Source organism: Strix aluco, chromosome 7 (assembly GCF_031877795.1).
Source record: "Strix aluco isolate bStrAlu1 chromosome 7, bStrAlu1.hap1, whole genome shotgun sequence".
NCBI classification, from domain to species: Eukaryota; Metazoa; Chordata; class Aves; order Strigiformes; family Strigidae; genus Strix; species Strix aluco.
Window position 1 is genome coordinate 26,774,175 of NC_133937.1, and position 27,163 is coordinate 26,801,337.

The window sequence follows — 27,163 nt, forward strand, 5'->3', positions numbered from 1 at the left end:
CCTAGACAGGCCACGCCCCCCCCATGCCACGCCCCCAGGCGGGAAGGGGATAGGGATACGGGGCGCGAGGGGGGGGGTTGCGTGGGGCAGCCGTGGTGCGGGGACCCCCCCCCACCTTGGGGCTTTCCATCCCCCAAAACAGCCCCAGACCCGCGGGGGAAGGTCGACCCCGAGGATATGCCCCCCCCAATTATCTGGGGAGCCCAGCACCCCGACAAGGCGGGCTGGAAGGGGGGGCCTCTGCCCCATTTGACATCATACCCCCCATCTCCCCCGCTCTGTGAGATGGAGCAGCAATTGCCGCTCTCCAAGAGCTCCAAACTGGGGGAAAAGGGAGAAAAAATAAACCTACATCAACCCACCCGCAGCCTGGGGAGCCATGGGTGCCCACCTGTCCCCCAGGGTCTGGGATCACCCAGGGTGCCCCCCCCAGGCTCCATCACCCGCTCCCAGCCCCAAGGAGGGATGGGTGGGAGATGGGGGGTCCTGGTCACCCCACTTCCACACCATAGCCCTGTGACAGCATCCACCCTGGGCTAGACTGGGTGAAATGGGGGCCAAGGAGCTGTAGAGGGCCCTCAGGCTGAGGTGGGACACCCACAGCCCCACCCGTGCCACCATGCACACCCTGACCCAGCTGTATTGGGGCCTGGCTCCCCCCCATCCCCCTGCCTTACCTCTGCTTCGCCGTGATCCTCCTCCATCACACCCAGCCTGCCCTGAGGGGGGCTCACACCTGCACCAACAGCACCCAAGGGTGCTCTCGGGGAGAGCTGGTGCACCCCGGAAACCCGGGGCTGGGTGTGTACTGCCTGCCCCAGCCCCTCATTATGGCTCAGGTTAAAACTATGCCCGGCACGGAGGCTGGTAATAACCCGTGTGCCAGGGCGGGATGCTCTGCACAGCAGGGACAGCCTCTGCACCGCATCCCCCCAGTCCTCTGGGGGCCACCCCCTCCCCAACCAGGGTCCCCCAGTCACAGGGACAGTGGCACAGAACAGCACTCACATTTATGTTTTATTAAAACTAGGAAGGGAAAAAACCCAAAGGGATGAGACCAAGATCCGGCCGTGGACTTGTCCTACCACGGCGAGGACTGGCCAGGTCACAGTATTTGCTGCCCGTAGCCCAGAGGGTACAGGGGTGGCCGCCCCCTCCCCAGTCAACAGAGCAAAGCAGGGCTGCTCCCCCCGAGGTTTTACTGCTGGTGATGCCCCCCGGGAAAAGGGGACGGGGGAGACCCTGAGCAAAGGGGGCTGGGTCAGGCGTTAGCCAAGCAGGCAGAGCTGGCGAGCGCCACATCGCACCTACACACCAGCGCTGCCTTCAACCCGCCACAAGCAGTGATGCCACAGGGGTCCAGCTCCCACCCTCCCACCACGTCCCACGGGGAGCGCACAGCTCCAGGGCGGGAGCCACCCACAGTCTCCCACACTTCTCTCCACCACATTCCCCTTGCTGGCTCCATCCCAGCCAGGATTGAGCCCAGAGATGCCCCACCCATGACAGGAGGGTTCCCACCACATGTCCTTCTGCAGTCGCTCCTGCCAGTGACAGCTCAGGGTTTCAGCTCCATTATAGCCACCATGTAACGACCTGCCACAGGTCCAGTGATCCCCAAGTCCCGGGGCTGCAGGTCACTGCCCCCCATCACCCAGCCCACACTGACTCCGCTCCCCCCGCTGTGCTCTCAGCACTCAGTGCCAGCACGGAGTGGCCAGCGTTTGCCAAAGCACCCTCCGCTGGCTGCTCTTCTCTGGAACAAGCCCACTCCTTCTCTCACAGTAGCCCCACATCTCAGAGACACCATGCTGGCGGCCAAGAGGCTTGTTTGTGCAGGAGGAGAAAGGGCCACAGCGGCACACGGCTGCTGCTCCCGGGGGAGAGGGGCTGGCGTACCCTAGCCCCCTGCTCCCAGCACCAGTCCCCGTCCCTCCTGACGGGCCAAGGAAGAGACCTGCCGGGCTCACGGCTTCTTGGAGGTTCCTGAGTCTCCTTCCGGAGCTTTCTTCGCAGCTCCCAAGCCTCCTTCTGGAGCTTTCTTGGCTAAAAGTGCCTTCTCCTCCTTCATCTTCTTCAGCCTGACCTTGCTTTTGCCAGTGGATGAGAAAGTGAGCGAGGCCTTGCTGAACTCCAGGGGGAAGACACCCACGTCCCCATCGAAGCGGTTCTTGGCCACCTGCAGGTAGCGCTTCCCTGGTCCCGTCATCAGCTTACGGTCCTGCAGGATGAGGACGTTGTCAGCCTCCTGGCTGGCCTGGGGGGAGAAAAACATCTTCAGGAAGGTACTGGGGACGCAGCCAGAGTCACGGGGTTTGGAGGTGCTCATGGGCTGCCTGCCTGCCTATTGGAGCCCTGTAACAGGGCATCCCACGCCACAACTCCAGCACCTCCCTGACACCAGCATCTTGACTTGTCCCAGGACATCCCAGAGACCTGCCGGGCCCGCTGCAGCCACAGCACACCCTGGGGAAACAGGGGGGCATGGGAGGGCTGTGCGCACCCACAGAGCACCTCCTGCCCACCACTGCAGGGTCACTCAGCATCATGTCAGAGAGTGGAGCACTCAGAGAGCCCATCCCTGCACCCTCCCCAGATCCTTCTTTAATTATCTCATACTACATCCCACTCACAGTCAATGAGCATTAATTAACTGCACATAAAGCCCCAACAAAGCTTTAGCTGGCAAGAGATTTGCTCCCTGTGTGCATCTCCCTACCAGGGCCTGGCCAAATCGGGACTCCACACACCTTCAGCAGGTGACAGGAGCCCTGGGGACATCCTGTCCCTCACAGCACCTTTCTGGTCCCCAGTGATGTCTCAGGGTGCTGGTGGGAGCCAGGGACAGCTGCCCAATGTACCCCAGCCCCTTCCTGGGAACACGCTGTGCCTGAGGGGCAGGAAGGGCCACCCCGGCCCAGCTCACCTTGGCAGAGCCAAAGATGGAGGCTGTCTGCAGCTCCTTCTCATCATCCTCCTTGCGGGGATGGATGACCAGTGTGATGTGGCAGGTGTTGTCTGTGGCGAACTTGCGGAAGGCACCAACGATGTAGTCCTGGACAGCGATCCTGCCACAGCAGCAAGAACAGGGTCAGGGGCTGGCACTGCTCAATGGCGGGGGGCAACAAGGTGCTGCCAGGTTCAGCCCCACAGCAGGAAGCACCCAGGGGTCTGGGCTTGCTCTCCATGAGGCAGCCAGCCCACGCAGGAGAAGGGACAGGGTGTGACCAGGATCACAGGCTCGCCCTTTCCCACCTCTTCCTCTCCAGGGCAGTGATTGCCATTTAACAAAACAGGGCTGCCAGGCAGGACTAAAGGGGACACCCTGTGTGGGCACCCAGCCCCTGCCACGGCCAGCTCCAGCAACAAGGGTGGCAGAGGAAGGAGGGGGCAGCTTGGAGAAGGGCTACCTGTCCACAGAGAGGTGCTCGTGTCCCATCATGAACTGGAGGTTGTCGACGACCACATGGGTGATGTCGTACATGTAAACAGCGTGTTGCATGGTGTCAATCACCGTCCTGGGTGGGGGGAGACCGGGATCAGCTCCCCGAATCAGCAAGGGAAAGGATGAGGATGCTGAGCCAGGCACAGGGAGAGGCGGAGCTGGGAGGCACCAGGCTGGCTCCTTCTGGGCCCTGGGCACATCCCACCTCCGCATCTCCTCCGTCGCAGGACAGGGGCAGGCCCATCCCTGCAGGTGAAGGCGGCTGGATCAGGAGGACCCCGCTGCTGCCCACACAAGTCCCTGCCCACTGTCCCGCAATCCCCCCAGCCCACAGGGACCCTCGGGGCACATGGGGACACATCCTGCCAGGTGTAGAGGCTGCTTTCAGAGCAGCCACCTAGCACAGGGACAGGTCCCTTCCTTTCACACCCACCCCAAAGGGAAGCTCTGACAGTCCCCACGACAGCAGGAATGAAGGTGCTTGAGCCACACAGTCCCCCCATGCAAACCCCAAGGCTTGAACAGCCCCAACATGCCTCCTGCCAGCCCCAAATCTGTGACCTCCTGCTGGGGAAGAGCCCAAACTCCCCAAGGCCCCGCAGCACATGCCACAGGGGGTAAATGCCACCAGGGATGAAGGCATGGGACCATACTTGATGTTCTGCTGGCCATGGAAGGTCATGAAGTAGAGTGGAAGGTCCTCAAAGCGATCAGCCCACTCGTCATACAGCTCTAGCTGGTCCTCCAGGCGCTGGGCGGCAAACTGCGTCAGCATGATCTTGGCCAGGCGGACGTTGTTGATCTCGAAGCTGCCCCACAGCGTGCACACCCCCTGCATGCACAGGTCCAGCGCGTACTCACTGATAAAGGTCGTCTTCCCACTGCCCGTTGGGCCTGGTGCAAGGGCAACGATGGGATGAATTAGCTGGGGGAGAAGATCTGACCCGTTCTGAATGTGCTGGAGGGTTGTTTAAAGGTGGAAGCACTGGGGAGTGGGATAAGAGCAGCCCATCCGCAGCGCTCCCACCATAAACAAGCAGCATCTCGTGCCAGGCTGCATGTCTGAGCACATGTGCATCACCTCCAGCAGCCAGCAAGTCCCTGTGGGGTGCAGGGAAAGTCTGGACAGCTGGTGGGGGGACACAGAGAGGGCTCAGACAGGAGGTGGTGGGTGGGAGCAGGAGTAAGGTACACCACAGGACTTCCTGTGCCCAGGCAGGGGGCCTATCATCACATCAGCATGCTCGGCCCCACCACACCTAGGAACACACCCCAGACTCTTGTGTACCCCCAAGACAGGCTCAGCCAAAGCCATGAGTAGAAAGGGAACTGGAAGACTTGTGAGACATCACCCCCAGGAGGGTGAAGCCACCAAAGAGCCTGCTGCTCCCCCCATCCACCAGCATTTTGCCCATCACCTGTGAAGATGGTGAGCTCCCCTCTGCGGTGCCCTTTGAGGAGCTTGTTGAGCTCAGGGAAGCGTGCCCACTTGATACCGGCCACCTGCTCAGTGTTGACCAGCTCCCCGAACACCTCCTCACGCAGCTGCCGGAAGGAGACGATGGATTTGTGGCTGGCGGGCAGGGCAGCACGCAGGATCTTGGTGAGGTTCAGGCCCTGGTTCAGAGCCTCCAAGGGCCGGGGCTGCAGGTCTCCAGGGCGCACCAGGGAGCAGCGCTTGAGGCTCAGCTTGCGGGCAAAGAGCTTGGCGGCTTCCCAGGAGCGCAGGTCCTCGCCCAGCCACAGTGTGATGCGCTTGAACTGCTCCAGGTACGGGAGAAGGGCAGGGGGCAGGCAGGTGGACCCCCGCGGCAGGGCCAGGCTGGCCACCCCTGTAGCCTGGTGAAGGGCCAGGGCATCCAGCTCCCACCCAGTTAAGACCAGCTCTGTGTCTCGGCGGCTGATCAGGGGCAGCCCAAAGAGATTGTGATAGGAATCGAAGCGGGGCAAAGTCTCTTCTACATAAGCTATCGCATCCCCCTTCTTCTCCACCCTCACGAGCTTCAGGCCCTTCAGGGTAGCATCACGCGGGCTGAACCAGGGGAAGACAAGGGACTTGGCAGTCCTCAGATAACGCACCCCAAAGCGTTTCAGGGTGGCGTCTGTCACCAGGGAGATACCGAACATGGCCTTGGTGTTGTTGGTCTCATCCTCATCCAGCAGCTCCGAGAGCGGCAGCGCCCGGTCCCAGATGCAGCGGGCATCCTCGCGAGCCTGTCGTGTGTCCTCCTCTAAGCTGGCGGGGGGAATGCCTCGGTGCTGCAGCTCCACGTTGGCCTGGAAGTCCTGCCAGGTGCCCTCAGCCAGGGTGGCCGTGCACAGGAAGCTGCCCGTGGTCTTGTCAATGAAAAGCGTGTAAGGGGGGTTGGTGGCCGCCGGCGGCTGGTCCTCCCGGGCGTCGGTGAAGAGGCTGGGGGTGTGCAGGCAGCTGTACCCGTCGTGGAAGGGGATGCCCTGGGCCCGCAGGTACTGCCGGATCTCGGTGATGGAGACAGAGGGCACGGGCCCCTCCGGGGAGGGCAGCACGTCCTTCTTGTAGCGCCGCTGGGTGAGGCGACCCGGCACCCCGGGGCTCAGGGAGGCTCCCTTGCTCCTCACCCCCCCGCACAGCAGCGGCAGGAGGCGGCCGACGGCTCTGCCGGGCCGCAGGGGCACCACCGCCATCCTGCCCGCGCCCGCCGCCGCCCGGGCCGCCCCGGCACCCGCCCGCGCCGCTGCCCACCCGCATCGGCGGCTGCTCCGCGGCCCCCCCGGCCCCGCGGCCCGGCGCCGCTCAGGCCGCCGCCCTCACGTGGAGCCCCACGGACGCCGCCATTGCCTGACCCCGCCGCCGCGCTCACGCATAACTTCCGGGGCGGGCCGGAAGCAGACGCGCGCCCCTCTGCGCGCTTCCGGTTCCGGGTGAGGGCGGCGCCATGACGGGCCGGGGGTCGCCCAGCCGGTTCTTGGCGGCCGTCCTGCACAACGGCGTGGGCCGCTACGTGCGGCAGCTCCAGCGCCTGCAGCTCCTCTTCAGCCCCACCGCGGCCGACGCCCGCGGCGCCAGGTACCGTCGGAGGCACCCTGCCCGTCTGGGGCTGGGGGGGGAGAGGCCTGGTGACCCCTGACCTGGTGGGGAGGACCTTTGACCTGGCTGTGTGGGGAAGGGGGAAGGCGCTGCTGCCCTCTGACCCACAGAGGTGGCAGGAGGGGAGGGGCTGTGATCTCCGACCTCATATATGTGGGGGAGGGACTAGAAGGCGACACTGCTGACCCCTGACCTCCGGCCCCGCGGCGCAGGGGCAGCTGGGCGGTGACCTCTGACCTGCAGGTGGCACATCCCAAGACCTCTGCGCTGTGACCCCTCCCGTAGGTAGGGCACCAGGGTGGGGGTGACCCCACCTATGACCTGTGCCCTGGGGCGGGGGCTACAGTGACCTCCACCCTCTGACCCCGCTGGGGCTGACGGCACCCACACCCCCCCGCAGGCAGTTCGTGGAGGAGGCGGCGCTGGACTTTGCCCGGCAGCACCCCGATGTCGTCCTCTACATCAACCCCCGCTCCTGCCCGGCCCCGCTGCTGCTGGCTGAGTACTGTGAGTGTGGGAGGTTTGGGGGGGCAGGATGGGGACAGGGCCCTCCCTGCCCAGCCCCGGCTCTGTGCTACCTCTGCCCAGCCGCAGGCAGGGCTGTGGGCTGGGGTGGGACCCCGGCCTGACCACCCCTCCATTCTGCCACAGTGAATGGGACGGTGCGGGAGGAGCTCATCGCCAGCAAGACAAGCGAGGAGATCGTGCAGCTGGCCACCAAGCTGGCTGGCCAGTCCGGCCTGGACATCATCCGCATCCGCAAGCCCTTCCACACCAACAACCCCAGCATCCAGGGCCAGTGGCACCCCCTCACCAACAAACCCTCCGCCCTCACCGTCCATGGCCCGCGCCTTCAGCCCCAATAAAGCCTCTGGCCCCCCATCCCACGCCTCTGCATCCATCTCTCCTCCTGCTCACAGAGAGACGCCGCCACACCACATCCAGACAGAGCCGCGTTTATTGCCAGGGGCACGTGGGGCTGTGCACGAGTGGTGCCAGACACAGAGGGCAGTGCTCCTCCTTGGGGGTGGGGTGTGTGCTTGGGGGTGGCTCACCCCCCGCCTTTTGCAGCAAAAACAAGGGGGGCGGCAGGATGGGAGAGCCCAGGCATCCAGCTCTTGCCTTTTCCCCCTAAGCTTTGCTCTTCTGGGGCAGGGGGGCCTGGGCTCCAGCCCATTAGGGACCCCAGGGACTGCCACCCCCCTCCTGCCCCCCCTGCAGGGCTGAGCTCCAGGCAATGTCCTGATCCTGGAGGTCCCAGCAAGGAACACAGAGGGGAAGATGTGCACCCCAGCAAGTCTGTCCCTCCCCGGCTTCTCGGGTGTCACCACTCTGTCCCCGGGGCATGAGATACTTTTGTCACCCCAGTCTCTCAGGTTCCCCCAGGAGGCGGCTGGAGCAGAGGTAGTTGGGGGGATTTGGGGACAGTGGCTGCCCCTGGAAAGTGCCATGAAGAGCTGGAGGCCCCAGAAGGAGGCGGGCCCTTGTCCAGGGCTCCTCCTCCTCGCTGTTGGAGGATGTTTTCACTCCCACATGTTGTCCAACAGGAGACAGGGCTGTGCCTGAACCCCAGTTCTCCAACAGCACCACGCAGGAGGGCAGAAATATGTGGTGCCCGGGGCTGCAGGGGCACTGTGGACGTCGGAGGGGATGGGGGTGCTGCGCTGGTCCCTTGCCACGCTGCAGGGCACAATGGTGGCTGCCAGTCCTGCTGCCAGTGCATCTTGCTGCCTGCTGCTGCATCCTGCTCTTCCCATGCAGCGCCCTGGGGAGATGGGGGGCAGAGCCCTGTCAGGGTCAGAGCCCCTGGGGGTGCCACCTCCCCAGGGCACCCAGCCCTGCATTTCACCTGGGGGCACGTGCTGCTCCACCAGCTGCTCCAGGGCGTTTGGGGATGTGGGCTCCTTGCCCTGGCTCCTTCTCTCGCCGAATTGTCCTCTCCCGGAGAGGAAAACCTGGGTGGGGGGCAGACATGGGAGAGCGGGCAGGGGCTGGCAGCCACCGAGGCTGCCCCCCCAACACGAGATGTGTCCGTGGCCCCTCTCCTGCCTGCAAGTGGGCAGCTGGGGGAAAACCACCCCCAGCCCTGTCCCGGGAAGGGACCCCACACCCTGTAAGAGGCACAGGCATCATCTGGCAGCCCCCCTCCCCATTCCTCACCCACCTCTCAGCAGCTGTCCGGCTCCTGTGTGCCAAGGGATGCCCAGCGGGGCAGGCCGAGTCCACGCGTCCGCAACAGCGTCCACAACAGCGTCTCTCTCACGCCTGGACGGACAGACAGAAACTCCCCCTCCCCGCAGTGTCCACCTTCAGCCAGGCGCCAGCTCCTGCCTCCAGCTCGTGGCCACCGTCAGTGGGTTTTTATACATAAATAGAGCTCCCAAATTTAAATAGATTATTTTTCTTTTTTTCTGTACAGCAAGTCTCAAAAGTGAATGAAAAGCCGAAGGAATGGCCGAGTCCGGGCCCGGCCCGGCTCTGCCATCCAGGAGGTAGTTTTGCCTGAGTCTTGTAACACTGCTGGCAGGGGGTGGGAGAAGGGGCCGGAGGGGAGGAGGGTCCCGCTGGCAGGACCCCCCCCCCGGCCCCTACACGGAGCTCTCATCCAGCTTCTCCACCAGCTGCGTGTGTTTCCGCTTCTCCAGGATCTTGCTGAGCTCCTCGGTGAAGGACGCGCTGTAGAGCGGTGAGGCCAGCGGCTCCTCCTGCTGCTGCAGCAGCATGTAGCTGTTGCCGTTCATCTTGCGGAGGACATTGGGCAGAGCCCCCACGCCGTTGGTGAGCTCGGCCGGCAGCGGCGGTGGCGGCGGCAGCGGGGGCACGGCAGCCGGCAGCTCCTTGACCGGGGAGGTGGCAGCCATGGGTGCCTCGCCGGGGATGATCCGCAGGCAGCCATCGGGGTAGGCGAGCTCTTCCTCCTCCTCCTCCTCCTCCCGGCGGCCCTTGCGCAGGCAGTTGGCTGAGACGGTCTGCAGCTCCACGCTGGCCGGCCGTGGCTCCCCCAGCACGTACTTGCCCTTGCGCCTCTCCAGGCAGGACACGTAGAGGAGGATGGTGCTGAGCACGGCGCACAGCACCACCAAGGCGACGATGGCGGAGACATAAGCCACCTTCACGTCGCCGGCTGCCTGGCTGGCAGCGTGGGGCCGGGCGGCATCTGTGGGGCTGCGAGGCAGCTCGGGCAGCACGGTGAGGCTGTAGGCAGCCAGCAGTGTCCGGAGACCCCGCTCCTCCCCGTAGCAGCGGTACTCGCCGCTGTGCCGGGGCAGCGTGTCCGTCACCAGCAGCCCATCCACCCCGACACGCAGCCGGTCCTGCCCTGCACCCGGCGCCTCACTGCCATTCAGCAGCCACACGGCTCGTGCCAGGTTGGAGCGCTGGTCGCAGGGCAGCAGCACGTCGTCCCCTTGAAGCACCGTCCGGTTCTTCCATGGCAGGGAGCCTGCGGGGACACACACCGCCTCGCACCCATCCCGGCCACCCTAAGGGACGCCGGCGTCCCACAGGGTCCTGAGGGAGGGCGCAGACTCACCCCGCCCGGAGCTGCTCCGGCATCCCTCGTTGCCACTCTGAATGTCCTGCACCAGCCCTGTGCTGCAAGACACGGGGGGCTTCAGCCACGCAGCCCCAGCTGAGCCCACCCTTACGGGGTCACGGCCACCGGCAGACCTGCTGCCAGATGCCAGACCCTTGGGGGTGGCACTGGGGTGACCGTGCCAGGGGGTGATGTGTGGCAGCACGGGACGGAGCAGGTGGAAGGCTTGCGGGCTCCCTGCCCGTCCCTACCTGTCCGCGGCGGCGGTGGCGCAGCAGGCCCTGCCGTCCCAGGCACAGTAGGGGTCCCGGGCGAGGATGCAGTCGTAGCAGGAGGCGTACCTGGCGCAGGAGGCCAGGGGCACCTGCAGGATCCCGCTGGCTGCCCCCACATACAGGCTCCTCTGGGGGCAAAGGGCTGGCTCAGCACTGCCCTGGCATGGTGCAGCTGGGCTGTGGGGTGCCCCACAGTGCCCAGAAATTTCCCACTCCCCCCAGCCCCACAGCAAAGCTCTCTCTTGGTGGGGGTACACGGCAAAGGGCCCCCAGCTCCAGTCAGTGCCAATGGCTGCAGCTGGGGCCGGGCAAGGAGGTGGAGGTCAGGCTGGTCCCTCTCCCCAGGCTGCCCTGCTGGGCTCTGGCACATATCCTGAGCTGGGGTGACCCAGGAGTCGTGTCCACCCAAAACAGCCCAATGGCAGCTTCTCAGCACAAACATGCCCCGTGTGTGGTGTCCCCCCACTTCTTCCACCCCTCACCTGGGCATGGGAGATCACCAGGCTCTCCACAGGCTGCGGGTCCCTGAACACTTGCACCTCCTCCACGATGTGAAGGCTGGAGCCCACCACCACGGCCTTGTGGATCCAGCCGTCACCTGGAGAGTAGAGCAGGGGCTCAGGAAGGAGTGTGGGGTGTCCCCCCCGCCCAGCAGAGACCTGGCAAACTCATCCTGTGCTCACCCGTCCCCATGAAGAGCACATCGTAGGAGCGGCCGTCGAGGGCCCGCACCCTGTCCACGGCCAGCCGGCTGTACGCCACGCTCTTCTTCACCAGCAGCGGCTCCCCGCCAGCTGGCTTCACCTCCTCGAACATGAGCGGGTGCAGCTTGACAAAGTCCAGGACGCTGTTGGGCAGGTCCTGCGAGGAGTTGTAGCCCTTCCTGCGGGAGCGGTCCGTGATGCACTGCCCGGGGGAGATGGGGGTCAGGGGGGGATGCGGCCAACCCACGCCCCCCCTGCTCTGCACCCCCGGGCACTCACAGAGCCGGGCCGGGGCTCAGGCACTGCACCGTCGTAGCGGGACCACTTGCGAGCCGAGTCCTGGTACTCCATGTAGGGGCCCTCAAAGGCGTGCTGCACCGCTGAGATGCTGTAGCGGCACACGGCTGAGGCTTCCATGGTCCTCCTGGGGGGCAGAGCCCCATCTGAGCCCGGGCAGACACACGGGTGCTCCCCACCGACGCACTCACAGGAGCTCAGTGCCTGCCTGCGCGTCCCCTCGAGCATCTCCGGTCCCCCCTGTGCCGCAGACTTTTAGCCCCAGTCGTTTTGGCCGCTGCCCCACTCACCACTGTGCTGAGAGTGTGAAGGCGGCGTAGAAGACAGTGCTGGCCCAGCTGCCCCCATCCAGGCTGCAGACGCTGCGCAGCACCTCGTAGTAGGGGATGTAGCAGACCAGGCGCGCCTTCATGAAGGACGTCCACTTGCGCTGCAGGATCTTCTTCCCCCCCACGTCACTCTGGGAGGGTGCAGGGAACATTTCTGCACAGGCTGGTGGATTCCCCTCTGCCCACATCTCAGTTTCCTCCAAGGGGCAGACACAGCCCCTGCACTGGGAGGAGCAGCGCTTGGCTCCCCATGGCTGGAGACGTGCCTACCTTGCAGACACGGGCCACCCGGGCCACTCGGGCCACCTGGCTCTTGTCGAAGAAGGATGTGGTCTCCTCACCCGCCCGCTCCGTGAAGAAGTAGTAGATTTTGTCATCGTCACCCACAGGGCTGTCCTTGCTCTCCTGGACCAGCACGGAGGCCACAAACTCAGCATCTGGGGGACACGGAGCAAGAGGTGGAGATTGGGGACCCACCACGGGATGGGGGATCCCTCCTTGCCTCAGTCTCCTCTCATGGCAAACCACACAGGACCCCAGGACCACCCCCCACCCCTATTCCACACTCCCTGAGGTGATGCATGGTGTCCCACAGCCCATGACGCTGGTCCTGCGGGGGACAGGGATGTCTCACCATTCAGCCAGTGCAGCGGGGACTCCTCTGTCTTCAGCGGCCGCTGGTGCAGGTTCCTCCGGATGTCGGGGAGGCTCCGAAACTCATAGCGTGTGGCCGTGTACAAGCCGCCGTCTGGGCAAGGCAGGCACAGCAGGCACCCATCAGCTTGTCCCCGAACCTCGGTGACAGCCCAAAGAGCCACCAGCATCCCCGTGCCCCACGCAGAGAAGGAAGAGGAGGAAGACCAAGTCCTGGCTTGCTAAGGCCCCTGCACACAGAGCCCACCCAGGGACATCCCATGGGGGCATTGGGGATGGGGCCAAGGTCGGTGGCATCCTGCCTGTCCCTGCCAGCCCTAGGAAAGGTGCCACTTACCTACGATAAGGCCGGTGTAGCCACGGGCAGGGTCGTACGGGCACTTCTCCTTGCCTTCCTCAAAATGAGATGGCAACATGAACCTGTCAGCATCCTTGAGTAGGACAGGGGACCGGGTTAGACAGGAGGGGACAGACCAGCCTCGTCTGCCAGTTCCAGCCTCTGCAGAGGCTGCTAGCCCGGACGAAGCGATGCCCACGGCTGAGCACTCATCTGGGCAATACAAACCCCCTCTGGCACCCACCAGCTGGTCAGAAACCACACAGACAGCCAGAGCCCCCAGCCAAGAGCGGGGAGAGGGCTCAGGGGGGAAGGGGAGCCCTGGCACCCCACTTTGGCATCACATGGGCACCGGGCAGGAGCCAGCCAGCGCAGGTGATATTCCTGGGCTGTGCCTGGTCAGCAGACACTGCCCAGCCAGGCTGGGTCCCCCCAGGTGATGTCCCCGTCATGGCAGGAGTTATTTTCTTTGGGGTTTACAGTTCAAAGCGTGTCAAATAATGACGAGGCCCTTCCAGCTTGGCAGCTCCTCCGCCTCACTCCCAGGGTGTGCAACGGCCAAACCGGACCAGTGGCACGGCCATGGGAATGGGCACGGCCCCTCCAGGGCTCCCCGGCCAGGCTGGGGACACAGCCCCAGGCCCCTTTGCCTCCCCAGCTCAGGGAGCGAGGTGGGCAAAGGGCAGCCAAGTCACCGAGAAGCCACTGCACAGGGGTGAAAGTCCTGCTGCTGGGGGACGTGGCTGCCCCCATCCACTCTGCCGTGAGTCACGGCCACGCAGGGACCCCCCGGCCCGGCCCGGGAAATCCCTGGGGAGGAGCCGCTGAGTCAGCCCCACCACTGTCACCCTCCCTGCCACTGTCACCCTCCCCAGGCACGCTTGCCACCGGCCACAAACCAGTCTGCAGCCCCTGCTTTGGGAAGGAACCCCGCAACAGCAGGGACTGGGGACCAGCTCCAGAGCTGCACCTCCCACCCCACTGGCCCCACTGAGCCCACGTGTCCCTCCCATGGCACCAATCCCTCCCCTGGCCGCCTTGCTATGGGGTCAGAGTCCAACCTCAGTGCCAGGGTGGGGACTTTGGGCACCTGCGTCATAGTGGCTGCGTCCCCACACCAACTCACCCCAGCCTGGGGGTCACTTGCCTCCCCCCCGAGCCAGGGAGGGACTGGGATGGGGGCAGAAAGGGAGCGGGGCTGCGGTGGAGATGGTGGGAGAGGACAAGGGATGCATCACCCCAGGGTGGCACGGTGGCAGGGGACGGGTGACAGCCATGGGGCCGAGCGGTACTCACGATGGCGGCGCAGAGTGGGTGGAAGGCGTAGGTCCCGCAGGCGTAGAGGTGGGTGCTGTTCAGCCTCTGCAGAAACCGCACGTGGTTGAAGCACTCGGTCTGTGGAAGGGGAGGACAGGCATCACCACCTGGGGAAAGCAGCGGCGGCACCCCCCAGTACCTGGCACCCACCCACCGGCTCTACCTTGTTGTTTTTGCCCTTCTGCAGGCAGTCCATCTGCTTCTCCGGGGAGGCTTCCCAGTGGATCTGCAAGGGGAAGAGGGACTGCCACTGTGTGACCCCCCATCACTGCATGGTCCCCCCTGTCACTGCAAGCTCCAGCCTCTGCCAGAACCGTCAGAGAAGCTAAAATCCTCTTTAAATTTATTTAGAGAGGGGATGGCTGCTCAGAGCACAAGACAGCATTCTGCCTGCATCCCCCCAACCCAGGGCGAGAGTGGTCCCACACCCCAACCTGTGGGCAGAAACCCCAGAGCACCCATAGGAGCCTGGAGGATTTTGGGGTGTCCTCCCCAGGGGGAGTAAAGGGGTACGCTTCCCTCCTGCCCCTCATCTTGCCAGAATGTCCCTGAAGCAGGCAGCTCTGAGCTTGGGGACATCTCCCACCACTGTCCCCACACTGCCTGGCTGGGGAGAAGGACCAGGTGTCCACAGGGGACCTGGGGACAGACCTGGGGACAGAACCTCCAGGCAAGTCCTGAGACGGCGAGCAGGAGGATGAGCAGGGATAGGGTGGCCACAATTCGGGCAGGGACTGGGCAGCGTGAGACAGGAGGGGACAAACAGCCGGTGGTAGGCAGAGGCCGGGCTCACCGTGCGGTGGGAGCCGTCGGCCACATCACTGGAGTTGAGGGCGAAGATGGCTCCCCTGGCGCCCACATAGAGGATGCCCCGGTCGTCCTCCAGCAGCAGGGTGCTGTAGTTGAGGGTGCGTCCACTGAAGTGCCGGACGCCTGACAGCTCTGCAAAGGGAACAGGGGGCTGAGGGAGGACCCCAGGGCAGACACGGCACAAGCCACTGGGAAAAGACAGAGGATGGAGCTGGGAGCAGGTGAGAAGGCACCCACCAAGGTTATCGGGCAGATGGAGCCAGGTGAAGCGGTTACAGAAGGAGGAAAGGAAGAGGGGAGGTTCAGTAGGAGGTGAAAGGCACTAATTGGGCTCAGGCTCACAGGGGAAATTTCTCCCCACTAATTAAAACGGCAGCTCAGGGGTAGCTCAGGGGTGGGAGCTGTGATGTTCATGTCCAGCACGGACCTGCCACGCTGTTTGGGGAACCGCTGGAGGAAGCGAAAACATGCTAGCAGCGACCCTGGCTCTGAACCAAACCCAATCAGCCCAAAAGGAAGGATGCAAAAAACCTGAACCAAAGCTGCCGTGCAAGGGGAGGGCTCCCACAGCGAGGCTGGGCACTCCCTGTCCAATGAACTAGAGAAACCATTCGATTTGGGGTGCTGAGAGGTGGGAGGTGGGATTCAGCCCTGGCCAGAGGGAGCCCAAGCCAGGCTTGGACACTCCTGCCACAGGAGGAGAAAGTCTCATGGGGTTTGGGACCCCAGAGGCAGCTGGGGAAGGAATGACCCCCCTGAAAGGAGTCATTGCCTGGGGAGAAAAGGGCACCCCAGCTGTAAATGAAACCCTCTCTTGCCATTGACCACTGAGCTGGGCTTCACTAATGAGGTCAACGAAGTTGTGTGGATGCCCAAGGCACGATGACATTGTGGGGCTGGCTGACACCACAAAGGCTGAAGGACAAGAGCCTGGTGGCAATTAGACAAAATCATGGAAGAAAGCTTCCTGCTGACTATCTGGGCCATTAGAGCCCAGCCCAGGGATGATGCCTGGCTCAGGACACCCTCCAAGGGCTGCTGGGCAGGGCTGGGGGCTGGCCAGGGCTAGGTTCCTGGACACCCTTGTCTCCCCCCGGCTTTTGGGGGCCTTTGCTCTGCTCCATCCCTTGGGGCACATTGAATCCAGGCACTCAACACCAGACAGACACGTGGGCTCCGATTTTTGGAGCCCAGGGGACCTGTAGCCACTGTAGCCACCCCGCCATGCTGAGCACCCCGCTCTGGGGAGCTGGCGAAGGCTGAACACAGTCACGATGCACCAAACCCAGTGCCAGCAAGATCCCAAACCTCACCACCACCACCATGACCTGCACCCCCTTACCATCAAAGGTGACCGTTGTCCTGGGGGTGGCATCCAGGTCGGTGGCAGACCGCCGTGACGGGTAGCCCATTGCCGCCGCCACGAAGAGGGCCATCAGGAGATGGGCCGTGCCTCTGCTCATCTTCCCGTTCCCCCAGCGAGGGCAGCTGCCCAGCCTGCTGCCTCCAGGCCGGCACAGCCGATCCTCAGGATGGGCTCCCCAGCTCCCCGAGACAGGGCCAGCCGCCAAACCCTCCTGAAACACAAAGCACCGGGTCAGATGCTCCTGCTGTTGCCAGCACCTCACAAGCAAGTGGACTTGAGAAGGAGCCAGCTGCGCACATGCATGGACGCTTGACCGGGCATGGCCTCGGCCCCGGGACAGCTTTAGGGTAAAGCAAATCCTTGTTTGCTGAAGGAGAAACTGAGGCACGGTGCAAGGCACCAAGCCTGCAGCCAGCACAGGGCAGGGAGGAGAGTTTGAGTGGAGCGACCCTCCACAGCATCCCCCTGGCTCAGCATCTGCTCCATGGCAGCAGCAGCAGTTGCTTGCTGGGAGCTTGGTTCAGTTGCTTGGAGGTTCATTTTCCTCCAGGTCTGCTCTGGGCTCCTTTGCTCCCAGCCATCTCCTCCTGCAGCTCCCCCTGACTGAAGGATATGCTGTGGCAGAGACAGCCGATCCCCCATTGCATTTTCACACCTGAAAAGCAGGCACACTCCCAAAAAAAGAGAGTGAGGCGTGGGGCCAAGCCCCTCTGCAGGTTTCTTGGCACATTGGGGTACCCCAAGCCCCACTCCCCAGAGCAGCTGCAGCAGGACAAGCAGTGGGGGGGCTCCCAGGGAGCCCAAGGGCTCTGCTCCTTCCTGACAGCACAGCTGGCCATCTCCTGCTGCGCAAGATGCTTGTCCCCAGTTTTGCTCTTCCTGAAATGATGAGACTCCTGAGGACAGAGGTGCGGGGAAGGATGCTGCAGGCATGCAGCGATGCAGGGCAAAGGAAAACCCATACAAGAGCTGCTTGGCATCTTCATCAGGTCTTTTCAAGAGAGAACAGTTTTCCCCTTGCAGTGTTTTTCCATGAGATTTCAGTTTCTCTTTCATCCCAAGCTGTCTTGAAGCTCAGTGTCTACCTCGGCTCTCGCTTTCATGCATCCAATCCCTCCTGAATAAACCCTCTGCCTCTCCCAGCTACTTCAGGGAAAGCCACTGGTTCATTTTGCAGACACTAAGGAGGAAGGAGACAACCAGGTATCTCTGAGCAGGAGACCTCCCCATAAAGTGACCAGAACCTATAGATTTGCTTAGGGTTGGAGGTTTTTTATATATATAAACCAAATACCTGTCCTGTAGAGAAGCTGTTCAAACACGCTTGCTGCAGACAGTTTCCCTGAAGCAAATACCTTGCCGGGTCTCAGGCAGAGGGGAGGTAAAACCGAAGTGAAACGGAAGTGAAAAGGGCTTTGGGGCCGAAAAGGAGAAGCGAGGGGCTGGATGTGAGATCCAGCCATAGTCCCGGAACCTGCATTAAACCGCAGTTTCCTTCGGGGGGTGGGTTCAGACCCAGAGCTCACACCTGCGCTAGCTGCTGCCCTGGAGCATCCCAGGAATTGGGCAGCAGGGACACGTCCCACCCGCTCCCTCCTGCCTTGTTGCCGCCCATGCACAGGCCCAGCACAGAGCACCCTTACAGCACCCAGCCCCGGGAGTGGGCAGCATGCTGCCTGTGGGGCTGAGCTCCCCAGGGAGCAGAGGACGCCAACCCCAGGGAGCAGAGGACAAGCCCTGTCCAGACCAAGGGTCTGCCCATGAGCGATGGGCCTGGCAGGGTGATGCAAGGCGGGTGAGTAGTGGTGGAGGTCAATGGGAAACAAGTTGCTTTGGTGGCACCATGTCTGGCACAAACCAAACACAAGAAGCTTTTTGGGCAAAGCAAGTGGTGGGGTCACATCTGGAGCACCAAAACACCTGAAAGTGCTCCAGCCAGCCCCAGGCTGACACCTCTCCATCCTGCCAGCAGGACCGAGCCAACCCAGCAGCTGTGGGGACCCTTCCCCAGGCCACGGTGCCAGGACACGAGCCTGGAATCACGCACAAGCCACAAGAACTGCCGTGCACCTGGGCTGGGAGAGCAGAGGGGAGGAGAAACCTTCTTACAACAAGGCAAACAACAATCTCTAATAAATGAGTAACAGCCCTGCGAGCTGCCTGCACGCTGCCAGGCATCCTCGCCTTATCTACCCCGAACAAACAAGTCCTGAACTTTGCCTGCTGTCCAGCTCTGGGCGCGACGGGGATTGGAGGCAGGAGCACGGCCAGGAAGGGAGGCAGGGATGGTACTTATTGCAGGGCAAGCATCGCGCTGAGAGCCAGACCCGGCTAACATTTAACCAGTGTGAGCACTGAGCCAGCATGGGGGGAAAAAATAAAAATAATAAATTAAGCTGTGAGGCTGTGCAGGGTTCCTAGCTGGGCAGGGGCAGGGGGGAGCAGCCTCCCCTGCAGCTGGGGCTGGGCTCCTCCGCTTTTTGCAGGTAAGCAACTACACCCATTTCCAAAGGCTCCTTTGCCCGAGATCAGATGTAACTTTGTCCTAAAGGACATTTAATCAGTTAGCTGTAAGAGTCAGTTAATATTTGACTCAAAGGGAAGGGCTGCTCCAAGCTTCTCTGTTTTCTTTTAATTATGTTTTATTCTTCATTCCTAGGGTGGGGGAGAAAGAGCAAGAAGGAACTGAAACCATCTTTGCCCCCGCCTCAGATTGTCACCCCAGGCTGCAGCTGCACCAAACACCCCCAAACCCATCATCTTCACCTTGGCAGGGTGCAAGTTCAAAGCTCTGGGCAAAGGCAAGAGCCGGCAGCCGGGGTGGGAGGCAGAGGTCTTGGTCTGTAGGACTCACCAGTCGAGCTGGGGGCGGCTGGATTGCTCAAGCCCAGCACTTCCATGGGAAATGGGGAAAACCCATGAGGGGAAACACCGCAGAGAGTCTTCTCTGGGGAAGGGACACAAAAGGAGAGAAGAGGCCGAAAAGCAGCAGCAGTTCCAATGAAATCTGGGGTTTAAGAGAAAAACTGCCCAGAAAAGCCAATCCCATCCCCAGGTGTGAGCTCCCAAGCCCCTCGGCACCTCACCTACTTCCCAGCACAGGGGGAGCCGACATAGGACCCGAAACCCGGTCCCAGCTCCTGCCCCAGCCGGCAACGCTGAAGAAGAAGGGTGGTGGAGGCAGGATCCAGCTGCGGGGCTTACAGCCACCCCGAGAGCAGGGCAAAACCAGGAACCAGCCGCTCTAACTGCAACGTGCAACGTCCACGGGGGCCAAAGCCCACACTCCTACTGCTGGCTATCAGTGCTCCGGCGGGGTGCAGCCACGGCTCCCAGCACAGAGCTGAGTGAGCCCGGCCCAGGCACCGGCTCCCACCGGCGGGACGGGTTTGCTGGTCCCCGGGGAACACCAGGAAAGCAGCGGGGCGGCGGAGGCTTGCAGGCGTGCGCAAGCGCGCAGGGGAGCGAGCGAGTGAGCCCTGGTCAGGTCTGACTGGGTTTACTGGGTCACGACGGAAGCTGTGCAAGCGTGACTGTGCCAGCCTCAGTCTCCCACCGGCAGCCAGCCGGCACAGCACACCCAAACGAACCGGCCCAGTCGGCACCTCCTTAAAATCCCCACAACCAGCATCTCTGGAGGCGCAAAAACCTTTTGATGAGTGAATTTCCTGGTGGCAGGTCTTGCCAACCTGGATCCAGTCAAAGAAACCAGACAAAGCTGCCGCACCCCTCGATGGCCGCTGCACCGGGAGCTGCTGCTGGCCACTGGTGGTCCCTTCCCGCTGCCCCGTGGTCCTCAAAGCTACAAGGTGGCAAAACCAGGGAGCAAGAGCTACAAGCTGCAGTGCAGGGAAGCTGCACTGTCAGAGGGGCTGGCAAATATGGAGGGACCTCAGCTGGGGTCTTATGGGACCCCCATGGCTGTTCCCTCAGCGGCACAGCTGAAAATGATGATGGCTTTTCAATTCAAAAGGAACCTGGGAGAAAGAATGGAAACGCTGTGTGGGAGCAGCCCTTCTCCGGCTCACCCCCAGCATCCATCCTGGATGGCAGGACAGAGATTTGCAGAGCAGGACTGGACACTTCCCCATCCTGCTGTTCCGTGGACAGCTTGTGGTTGCTCCACCAAGCTCTAGTAAAGCCCAAGCAGGTTCCTGGAACGGCTGCCAGACCTTTCTCCCCTCCTTGTGGGCTGCCCCTCTTGGCGCTGTGCATTCCTACGAGCAAGGGCTGCTGTCTGCCCCGTGGAGGCCAGGATTTCCAGCAGGTCTCCTCCAGGTTACAGCGTTGCAAAACAGCCTTAAAACTCCCAGCAGGGACTGCACCAGGAGACACCATTTACACTTTGTTTTTTCACAGTGGCCCAGCTCAGGCGCTCCAAACCCCGCGCAGCCAATTTAGCTTTACTCATCAGGGCCAAGCCCGGCACGTGACCCCCCCCCCCCGCCCCCAGTCCCCTCGGCTCCCCAGCCACTTGCTCCCCCAGCCGCGTTCCCACTGGCCCAGCACCGTTTTACCCCTCCAGGGACCCGCACAAGTTGCCCTCAGGTTCAGCTGAAACAGTCTGACCCGTTCCCGGCGCGGGGTGCAGGGGGAAAGGCGCCCACCCCGGGGGACAAGGCGGGGAGAGCTCCCAGCTCCCAGGCGTGGGAACAAGCCAAGGAATTACGGGAAAAGAGCCATCCCGCGAGAGACCAGCCTGGCCTCTGCCTGGCTGCGAGCGTGGCGCATTTCGGGCCCCCCTTCCCCGAAGCCAGCAGACCTTGGGTGGGAAATCCTGCGAGATGTGGGAAGAGGAGCCGGGATGGAGGTTGCCAGGCAACTTTAATTCAGCCCTTGACGAACTTCCAGTACTTTGCTCCTGCTGTGGAGCCCAACCAGCAAATGATAAAATATCAGGATCACCTCGACTCCCTGATGTGTATCTGTCCGTCCATCCACCCATCACAGGGGCTTGGTCATGGCCCTGTGCCCAGGGTGCCCTGCAAGGCAACGGGTCCCTCCTGGCAGCATCCCTGAAGGCCAGCCCGGGATGAGCTGCCCTTCCCGGCAGAGATTTGCAGGGGCAGGATTTGACCCGTGGGACTGTGCTGGTGCTGCTGCACAGATATTTCTCAACCAGCTGGGATTTTTGTCAACAACAGCAAGAAAAAAATGCTAACATGCTGAAAGCTCTCCGGGAAGAGGGGATCTGTGCCGGGTTTGGGAGCTGGGGATGGGGAGGGAAGGAGCACAGTGACCTCCCGGGAGCCCCTTGACAAGTTTATTTTAGTTGCCTTCTTTAAACAAAACCATGCTCGACCCTGAGGTGCTTCAGCGGACATGCATGAGAGTTTGGCAATTTGGGAAGCAGATAGATCCCTCCTTTACCCAAATTAGGGATTTGGGCACAGAGGAGGGGAGAGAGAGCAGCAACATCGGCTCCTCTCAAGGAGCATACCACCCTGCTCCCGCCGCAAAGCTCCCACGCATGGCACAGCTGCCGTGGAGCCAGGGGGGTGGGTGGTGGGCACCAGCAGGCCATGGGAACGGGTTCCGAACTTCCCCAGATGGCACGGCCCCCATCCACTGCTGGCAGAGCCTGGCACATCCTGCTGAGGAGAGCACACAGCTCTTATCCCACCAACATCACAGTGGGGAGGAGGCTTGTGAAGGAGCAAAGTGATGGATGGGAGAGCCAGCGGGACCGGTTGGGGATGTGGGCCAGTTTAAGGGGCACCAGTGCCGATGGGAGCCAGATGTCTAAACACCCCTGAAAAGACAAGCTGATCCATCAGCAAAAAAACTACTAAGAGCCTGATTTCTGACAGATTTGCCCTGCTGGCCCCCAGCACCGTCCCTTTACCTCCATCCCCCTGCAGCATCCCTCCAGGGGATGCCGCCCACCCAGCAAGGGGCAGGGCCCAGCCACGGTGTCCCCCTGCATGGCTGCAGGGATCGGGGTGTTTTAGTTTCTCCCCAGCTCCCCACTTTCACTGATCTTACAAGAACTCGTTCATCTCCTCCGTCAGGTCAGGTCTGATACAGAGCAGGAGGTTCAAAGGGGCTGCCAGGCAGCGATGGAGCTCACTGCCAAAACCCCGTGAGAGCTCTCCTGCCATTCCCATCCAAACCGACCCAAAAAAAACAACTGAGAAAATAAGGAAGGCTGCTCCAGCCTGTGCCATGGGCAAGCATTGCCTGCTTGCAGCCACCTGCGAGGCACTGGGACAGCTCCGCTCCAACAGCTCCCAGCAGGCTGCAAGTAGATAGCAAAAGCACAATGCCTGGGACATCAGGACAGAGCACTCCTCCGCTCCCTATCCGTATGGAAAACCCACCAATGCCGGCTGTTAGTTGAAACAGTTCCTCGCCTGACTCCATCACCCCAAAAGCCTTGCTCAGAGCTGGCCCAGGAGGGAAGGGTGCAAGGAGGGGAGGCTGAATAGAAAACCCTTGCAGCCTGGTGGTGGGATGGGGAGCACTAAGAGATACCCTGGCCAGCCTGGATCTGGCACTCCCAGGCAAAGCAGCAAAACTCCCCTCACAGAAGCAATGCCCCACATGCCAGCGACTGTTTGGCTCTTGCAAGCTGGCGGTGAGGACACAAGTCCCCACAGCTTTTCCCTCCCATCCAGCACGTCTCCACCTGCAGAAACCCCACAGCAGCAGCCCTGGGCTGAGCCCACAGCCTGGAAGCACCCGAGAGCCCAGCTGGGAGCCACAAAGGAACCGGGAAGTGAAACTGGAAGATGCTGAGCCGCGATGACCTGATCCTTCACCCTGATGTCAGCCCGCCCCCACATCCAGGCCACGGAGAAAGCAGAGTGTGGCTGCCAAGCCTTGAGATGTGGGGTGCACACCCCCGGGGCTCCCACCTCCTCTCTGGCAGGGAAGAGGCATGCTCAGCACTATCAACATCACCCCCAAACCCTAATGTTTTCCATCCTTTCCTGCAACACCTGCAGCAGGCCAGGCTTCACCACTTTCCAGCAGCCCCTCGGCAGAGTAGATGGACAGACGGACGGCTGGACGGAAAACCCCCACGTCACAGCAAAGTTTCCCAGCGAGGGGGCGTTCGCATCCGAGTGGCTCAGCACTAGATGCAATCTGCAATTCAGCCTTCAAAGGCTTTGTGGCTGAAGTACATTGTCTCCATGGCAGAAGCAGGAAAATAATTGTAGAATTAAATTCACGGGAACAATTAGAAAGAAAACAAGAAAAAATCCCAACCCTAAATGCAAAGGGACATTTCAGACCCAGCAGATTTTGTGGCTTTTTGATGCATTTGAATCCATTTGCTCATCCTTATGGCTGCACTGTGTTTCATTTCACTGGGCTCGTACAATGCAAGACAAGGAATTAACTCCGGTGTTTGTTTAGAGCCGGTTTGTCTCCCAGTTTTTTTCCAAAGCCAGGTTTGAGTTTCAAAGACGTTTCTTGGCAATGCCCAGGGTTCCCACCGTCAGTGCAGTGTGGGGCTTCCCCGAGGGGAAACCGAGGCTCAGAAATCATGCACGACCTGGGGTCCCCTTGGAAGTGGGGGCAAGAGTTGGAGTGCAACCCGGCTTGTCTGGCGTGAACGCAGGGCTTTCTGCTGCAAGCCTGTCCCTCTCACTTTTATTTATTCCAAGGATAAACTGTTTTCTTTTCAAAGTCTAGCAAAACCAGATGATGGGAATGGTTTTATGGCTTCCAGCTTTAACAACCTCTTCTTGTTTCCCTCCAACAAAGCTTCAAATTTAGGGTCAAACCCAATTTGATATTCAACTTCACATTCAGAACCGCACAGTGCAAGGCAGTAGCACCTGGCCTTTCCCACAGTTGTTTGCATACCACCAGCTTTGCAGCCCCAAAATCAGCTCCACATCTTATTTGCATGGGCTGGGCTTTGCAGCAGGCAAACAAGAGCCCTCCATCAGGTAAGGGGAGATGAGGTTGTACCTGGGGGAGCTTTTAAGCAAAAAGAAAAGCACATGCCAGAGCACACCCTGCATTACCAAGCTGCATCCCAGCCCTCGCACTGGTGGGTAACACGGTGCTGAAACCCTCAGCTTCCTTCGTCTCCGAACGGCAGAGCTCGGGCCCCAGGAGGATGGAGGGGGTGGGTCTGGTGATGACTATGCTACAGCAGAGCCCTTGTGCTTGTAAATCACCAAAAGCAGTGGCACAGCCAGGCAGGGAGGGACGCCGGCGGCGGTATTTCCTACCAAAGCGCCAGTGGGGCAGGGAGCTCTCACCTTTGAACAGGAATAGGCGCCTGCCCAGCACCCGCAGCCAGCCACTGCTGGGGTGGGGGGTGCGGGGGCTTTCACAGCACGGGAACATAAAAACCCCTCCCTGAGAGATGGCGGGTCGGTCCCCCGGGACTGACTCCCCCTCACCAAACCACCCATCACATGAGCCACTTCCCAACAAGTCCCGTCAAGATGCCAAGCAGAGCCGGCGGGCAAGTGCAGGGAGGGAAATTCCCCACATGCGGCCAGGCGAGGCTGGCACCATGTCTCCACCGCACCCACGGCTGTCCTCTGCACGGGGTGCCGGCAGAGCCCCCCCTCGCCGGCCCTGCCGAGCGCACCTGGATGCTTTTTCCCGGCACACGACCTGCCAGATTTGCGGAATAAACCTCCCGGCTCCAGCAAACCCGCTGCATTCCTGGTGGGGAAAGTGGTGAAAGGTTCAAATGGATGTTGGAAGAAAAGGCAGGGGGAGAACAAGCCTACAGCACAAAGCCCTCATCTGCAGGAACCAAAAGGGTTGTTGGGGTTTTGGGTTTTTTTCCCCTCCGGTTGTAACACAAAAACAGAATCAAGATAGGGATCTCAGCGTGCTGGGGGGGCAGCTCCCTGCCCCTCATCCCTCTGGGCAGAGTGAGTCTCGCCAAGCTGAGATGAAGCAGAGACGCGTCCCGCGGGACACGCGCGCAGCATTGTCGCGGCCATCCTGGACTCAGGGTTCAGGTGGGGGTTCGCAGCCTGCGCCCACCACGCAGGGAGGCAAAGCAGCCAGACCTTACAATGGTAGGTCAACTAGCACAAAAAACGCCATCGTTGTTATTAATAATTTCCCTGCCTCTGGGGGAATCTTGCACTCCTCATCCATTTTGGGCAGTCTCTTTGTCTTTGGAAACTGTTTTTCTTGGCACCTGAAGAGCCCTTTCGTGGTTCCCCCTCCCACTTCACCATCTCGGTTTTAAAGGCCAGGCACAAGCCACTGGCCCACCTGGCTACTAATGGGGAGGGCAAAGAGAGCCCCAAACCCCAGGGCTGCCTGGCTGGTCCCTTCTACCCTTGCATCAGCAGGAAGATGCAGAGAAGCTCCCAGCACAACCCAGTCCCCTCCACCGCGGGGCATCCGCAGCCCCCACAACGATGCATCCCAAGGAGACGAATCCCAAGGAGACAGGGCTCAGACTAGCCACATCCTGCAGCCCCCCACGTCCGGAGGGGAAGCGGGGGGAGGCAGCGATTGCACTGCACCGTCTGCATCAGTTTAGTATCTCATCCCAGCCGGCTGAAACACCAGCTGCCCCCAGGTAACACTCGGGCTCCCCAAACGCTGCCGGCAGTCCCCGTCTCCGCAAACCCCCGATGCCCCCGATCTGCCAGGGAAGGGAGGGGCTGTATCTGTCCCTCTCCCCAGGAGCTCGTGCCCTGTCTGGCTGCAATTCCCGCCATCATCTTCCCTCGCACCCTCAGCATGTCCCCATGTCACTCCTACCCAGGTCCCCCAGCCCCACCTCGCCCCATACCCCAAACCTGTCCCCAAAGAAAGCTGCCTGCACTGCCACCAGATCCTGCATGTCCCCACCTCCCCTCCAGTCTGTCACCCCCAAATCCTGCAGCAGACCGCCCCTGAACTCCTCTCCATCCCGCCCCCAAGCCTCTGCCCCTCTGTTTTCCCCATGGCATCATTCCCTGGACTTCGACCCCAACAGCTCAGACCCCTGCTTCTCCTCTGGACCCTGCCTGTGCTTTCAGCACCCGCACCCAGCACCCCAGATCCTGCCTGTGGACTCAGCACCCAGACCCAGCACCCAGCACCCCAGATCCTGCCTGTGGACTCAGCACCCAGACCCAGCACCCAGCACTCCAGATCCTGCCTGTGGACTCAGCACCCAGACCCAGCACCCAGCACTCCAGATCCTGCCTGTGGACTCAGCACCCAGACCCAGCACCCAGACCCCAGATCCTGCCTGTGGACTCAGCACCCAGACCCAGCACCCAGACCCCAGATCCTGCCTGTGGACTCAGCACCCAGATCCAGCACCCCAAACCTTGCCTGCAGACCCAGACCCTGCATCCCAGGCCCCACCAAAGGACTCAACATCCAGATCCTACCTGTAGACTCAGCACCCAGACCCAGCACCCCAAACCTTGTCTGGAGACCCAGCACCCAGCACCCCAGATCCTGCCTGTGGACTCAGCACCCAGACCCAGCACCCCAAACCTTGCCTGAAGACCCAGACGGGGACCCAGACCCCACACTCCAGGCCCTACCAAGGGAGTCAACACCCAGATCCAGCACCCCACATCCTGCCTGTGTGGACACAGCACCCAGCCCCAGCGCCCCCAATCCTGCCCGCGGACCCGCACCGAGATACCCAGCACCCCAAACCCACCACCCCCGACCCTGCCCTACAGCCTCAGCACCCAGCCCCAGCACCCAACCCCTGCCTGTGCACGCAGCACCCACACCCAGCAACCAGACCCAGCTTCCCGGATCCCGCCTGTGGACGCGGCACCCAGCCCCAGCCCTCCCGGCCCTACCTGCGGGGGACAGGACCCAGCACCCGGCGGGCGGCTCTCCCCACTCGCGTCTCCCCGGCACTTGCCTGCTGCGGCGCGGCAGGTGCGGGCGGCACGGCGCGGCAGGACTCGGCGCGGCAGGACACGCACGGCGCGGCAGGACTCGGCGCGGCAGGACTCGGCGCGGAGCAGCCCGGCCCGGCCGTGCCGTACCGAGCCGTACCGCGCCGCCCGCCCGCAGCGCCCCCTGCCGGCAGCGCCGGTGCGCGGAGGCCGCCGGTGCCCAGCCCCGGCCCGGAG

General features: G+C 62.1%; 3 protein-coding genes across 5 annotated transcripts; 1 reads left to right on the forward strand and 2 right to left on the reverse strand.

Annotated features, from left to right (window-relative positions):
- Window positions 1-995: 995 nt before the first annotated feature.
- TWNK (twinkle mtDNA helicase) lies at window positions 996-6,153 on the reverse strand. 3 transcript variants are annotated; one of them, XM_074831154.1, is made up of 5 exons: window positions 4,864-6,153; window positions 4,099-4,339; window positions 3,411-3,518; window positions 2,927-3,068; window positions 996-2,257 (listed from the first exon to the last, which is right to left on the reverse strand). In XM_074831154.1, exons 1-5 carry the CDS (start codon window positions 6,107-6,109, stop codon window positions 1,967-1,969), a joined length of 2,028 nt encoding a protein of 675 aa, XP_074687255.1. In that variant the 5' UTR covers window positions 6,110-6,153; the 3' UTR covers window positions 996-1,966. The 3 variants fall into 3 exon arrangements, 2 of the variants coding, with proteins under 2 accessions (XP_074687255.1, XP_074687256.1); XM_074831155.1 differs by lacking the exon at window positions 3,411-3,518; XR_012624016.1 differs by lacking the exon at window positions 996-2,257 and having other exon boundaries at window positions 3,008-3,068; window positions 3,411-3,691.
- Window positions 6,154-6,322: 169 nt separating this feature from the next.
- On the forward strand, window positions 6,323-7,394 carry MRPL43 (mitochondrial ribosomal protein L43). Its single transcript, XM_074831157.1, has 3 exons — window positions 6,323-6,491; window positions 6,913-7,019; window positions 7,164-7,394. Exons 1-3 carry the CDS (start codon window positions 6,361-6,363, stop codon window positions 7,376-7,378), a joined length of 453 nt encoding a protein of 150 aa, XP_074687258.1. The 5' UTR covers window positions 6,323-6,360; the 3' UTR covers window positions 7,379-7,394.
- Window positions 7,395-7,452: 58 nt separating this feature from the next.
- On the reverse strand, window positions 7,453-27,051 carry SEMA4G (semaphorin 4G). Its single transcript, XM_074831156.1, has 17 exons — window positions 26,885-27,051; window positions 16,113-16,347; window positions 14,754-14,902; window positions 14,124-14,186; window positions 13,940-14,038; window positions 12,644-12,737; window positions 12,287-12,400; window positions 11,923-12,089; window positions 11,614-11,783; window positions 11,306-11,450; window positions 11,006-11,228; window positions 10,805-10,920; window positions 10,299-10,450; window positions 10,045-10,106; window positions 8,677-9,954; window positions 8,362-8,467; window positions 7,453-8,277 (listed from the first exon to the last, which is right to left on the reverse strand). The coding sequence occupies exons 2-15, from the start codon at window positions 16,231-16,233 to the stop codon at window positions 9,101-9,103; spliced, it is 2,529 nt and encodes an 842-aa protein (XP_074687257.1). The 5' UTR covers window positions 16,234-16,347; window positions 26,885-27,051; the 3' UTR covers window positions 7,453-8,277; window positions 8,362-8,467; window positions 8,677-9,100.
- Between the last annotated feature and the right edge of the window lie 112 nt (window positions 27,052-27,163).

Excerpts from the sequence above, each read along its gene's own strand:
- MRPL43 (XM_074831157.1), top strand. The coding sequence starts at position 6,361 with ATGACGGGCCGGGGGTCGCCCAGCCGGTTCTTGGCGGCCGTCCTGCAC. Across the intron at positions 6,492-6,912 it reads GCCGACGCCCGCGGCGCCAG|GCAGTTCGTGGAGGAGGCGG; the intron begins GTACCGTCGGAG and ends ACCCCCCCGCAG. Across the intron at positions 7,020-7,163 it reads GCTGCTGCTGGCTGAGTACT|TGAATGGGACGGTGCGGGAG; the intron begins GTGAGTGTGGGA and ends ATTCTGCCACAG.
- TWNK (XM_074831154.1), bottom strand. The coding sequence starts at position 6,109 with ATGGCGGTGGTGCCCCTGCGGCCCGGCAGAGCCGTCGGCCGCCTCCTG. Across the intron at positions 4,340-4,863 it reads GGAGCTCACCATCTTCACAG|GCCCAACGGGCAGTGGGAAG; the intron begins GTGATGGGCAAA and ends CCCTTGCACCAG. Across the intron at positions 3,069-3,410 it reads GAGCACCTCTCTGTGGACAG|GATCGCTGTCCAGGACTACA; the intron begins GTAGCCCTTCTC and ends CTGCTGTGGCAG.
- SEMA4G (XM_074831156.1), bottom strand. The coding sequence starts at position 16,233 with ATGAGCAGAGGCACGGCCCATCTCCTGATGGCCCTCTTCGTGGCGGCG. Across the intron at positions 14,903-16,112 it reads GACAACGGTCACCTTTGATG|AGCTGTCAGGCGTCCGGCAC; the intron begins GTAAGGGGGTGC and ends TTCCCTTTGCAG. Across the intron at positions 12,401-12,643 it reads CTACACCGGCCTTATCGTAG|ACGGCGGCTTGTACACGGCC; the intron begins GTAAGTGGCACC and ends TGCCTTGCCCAG.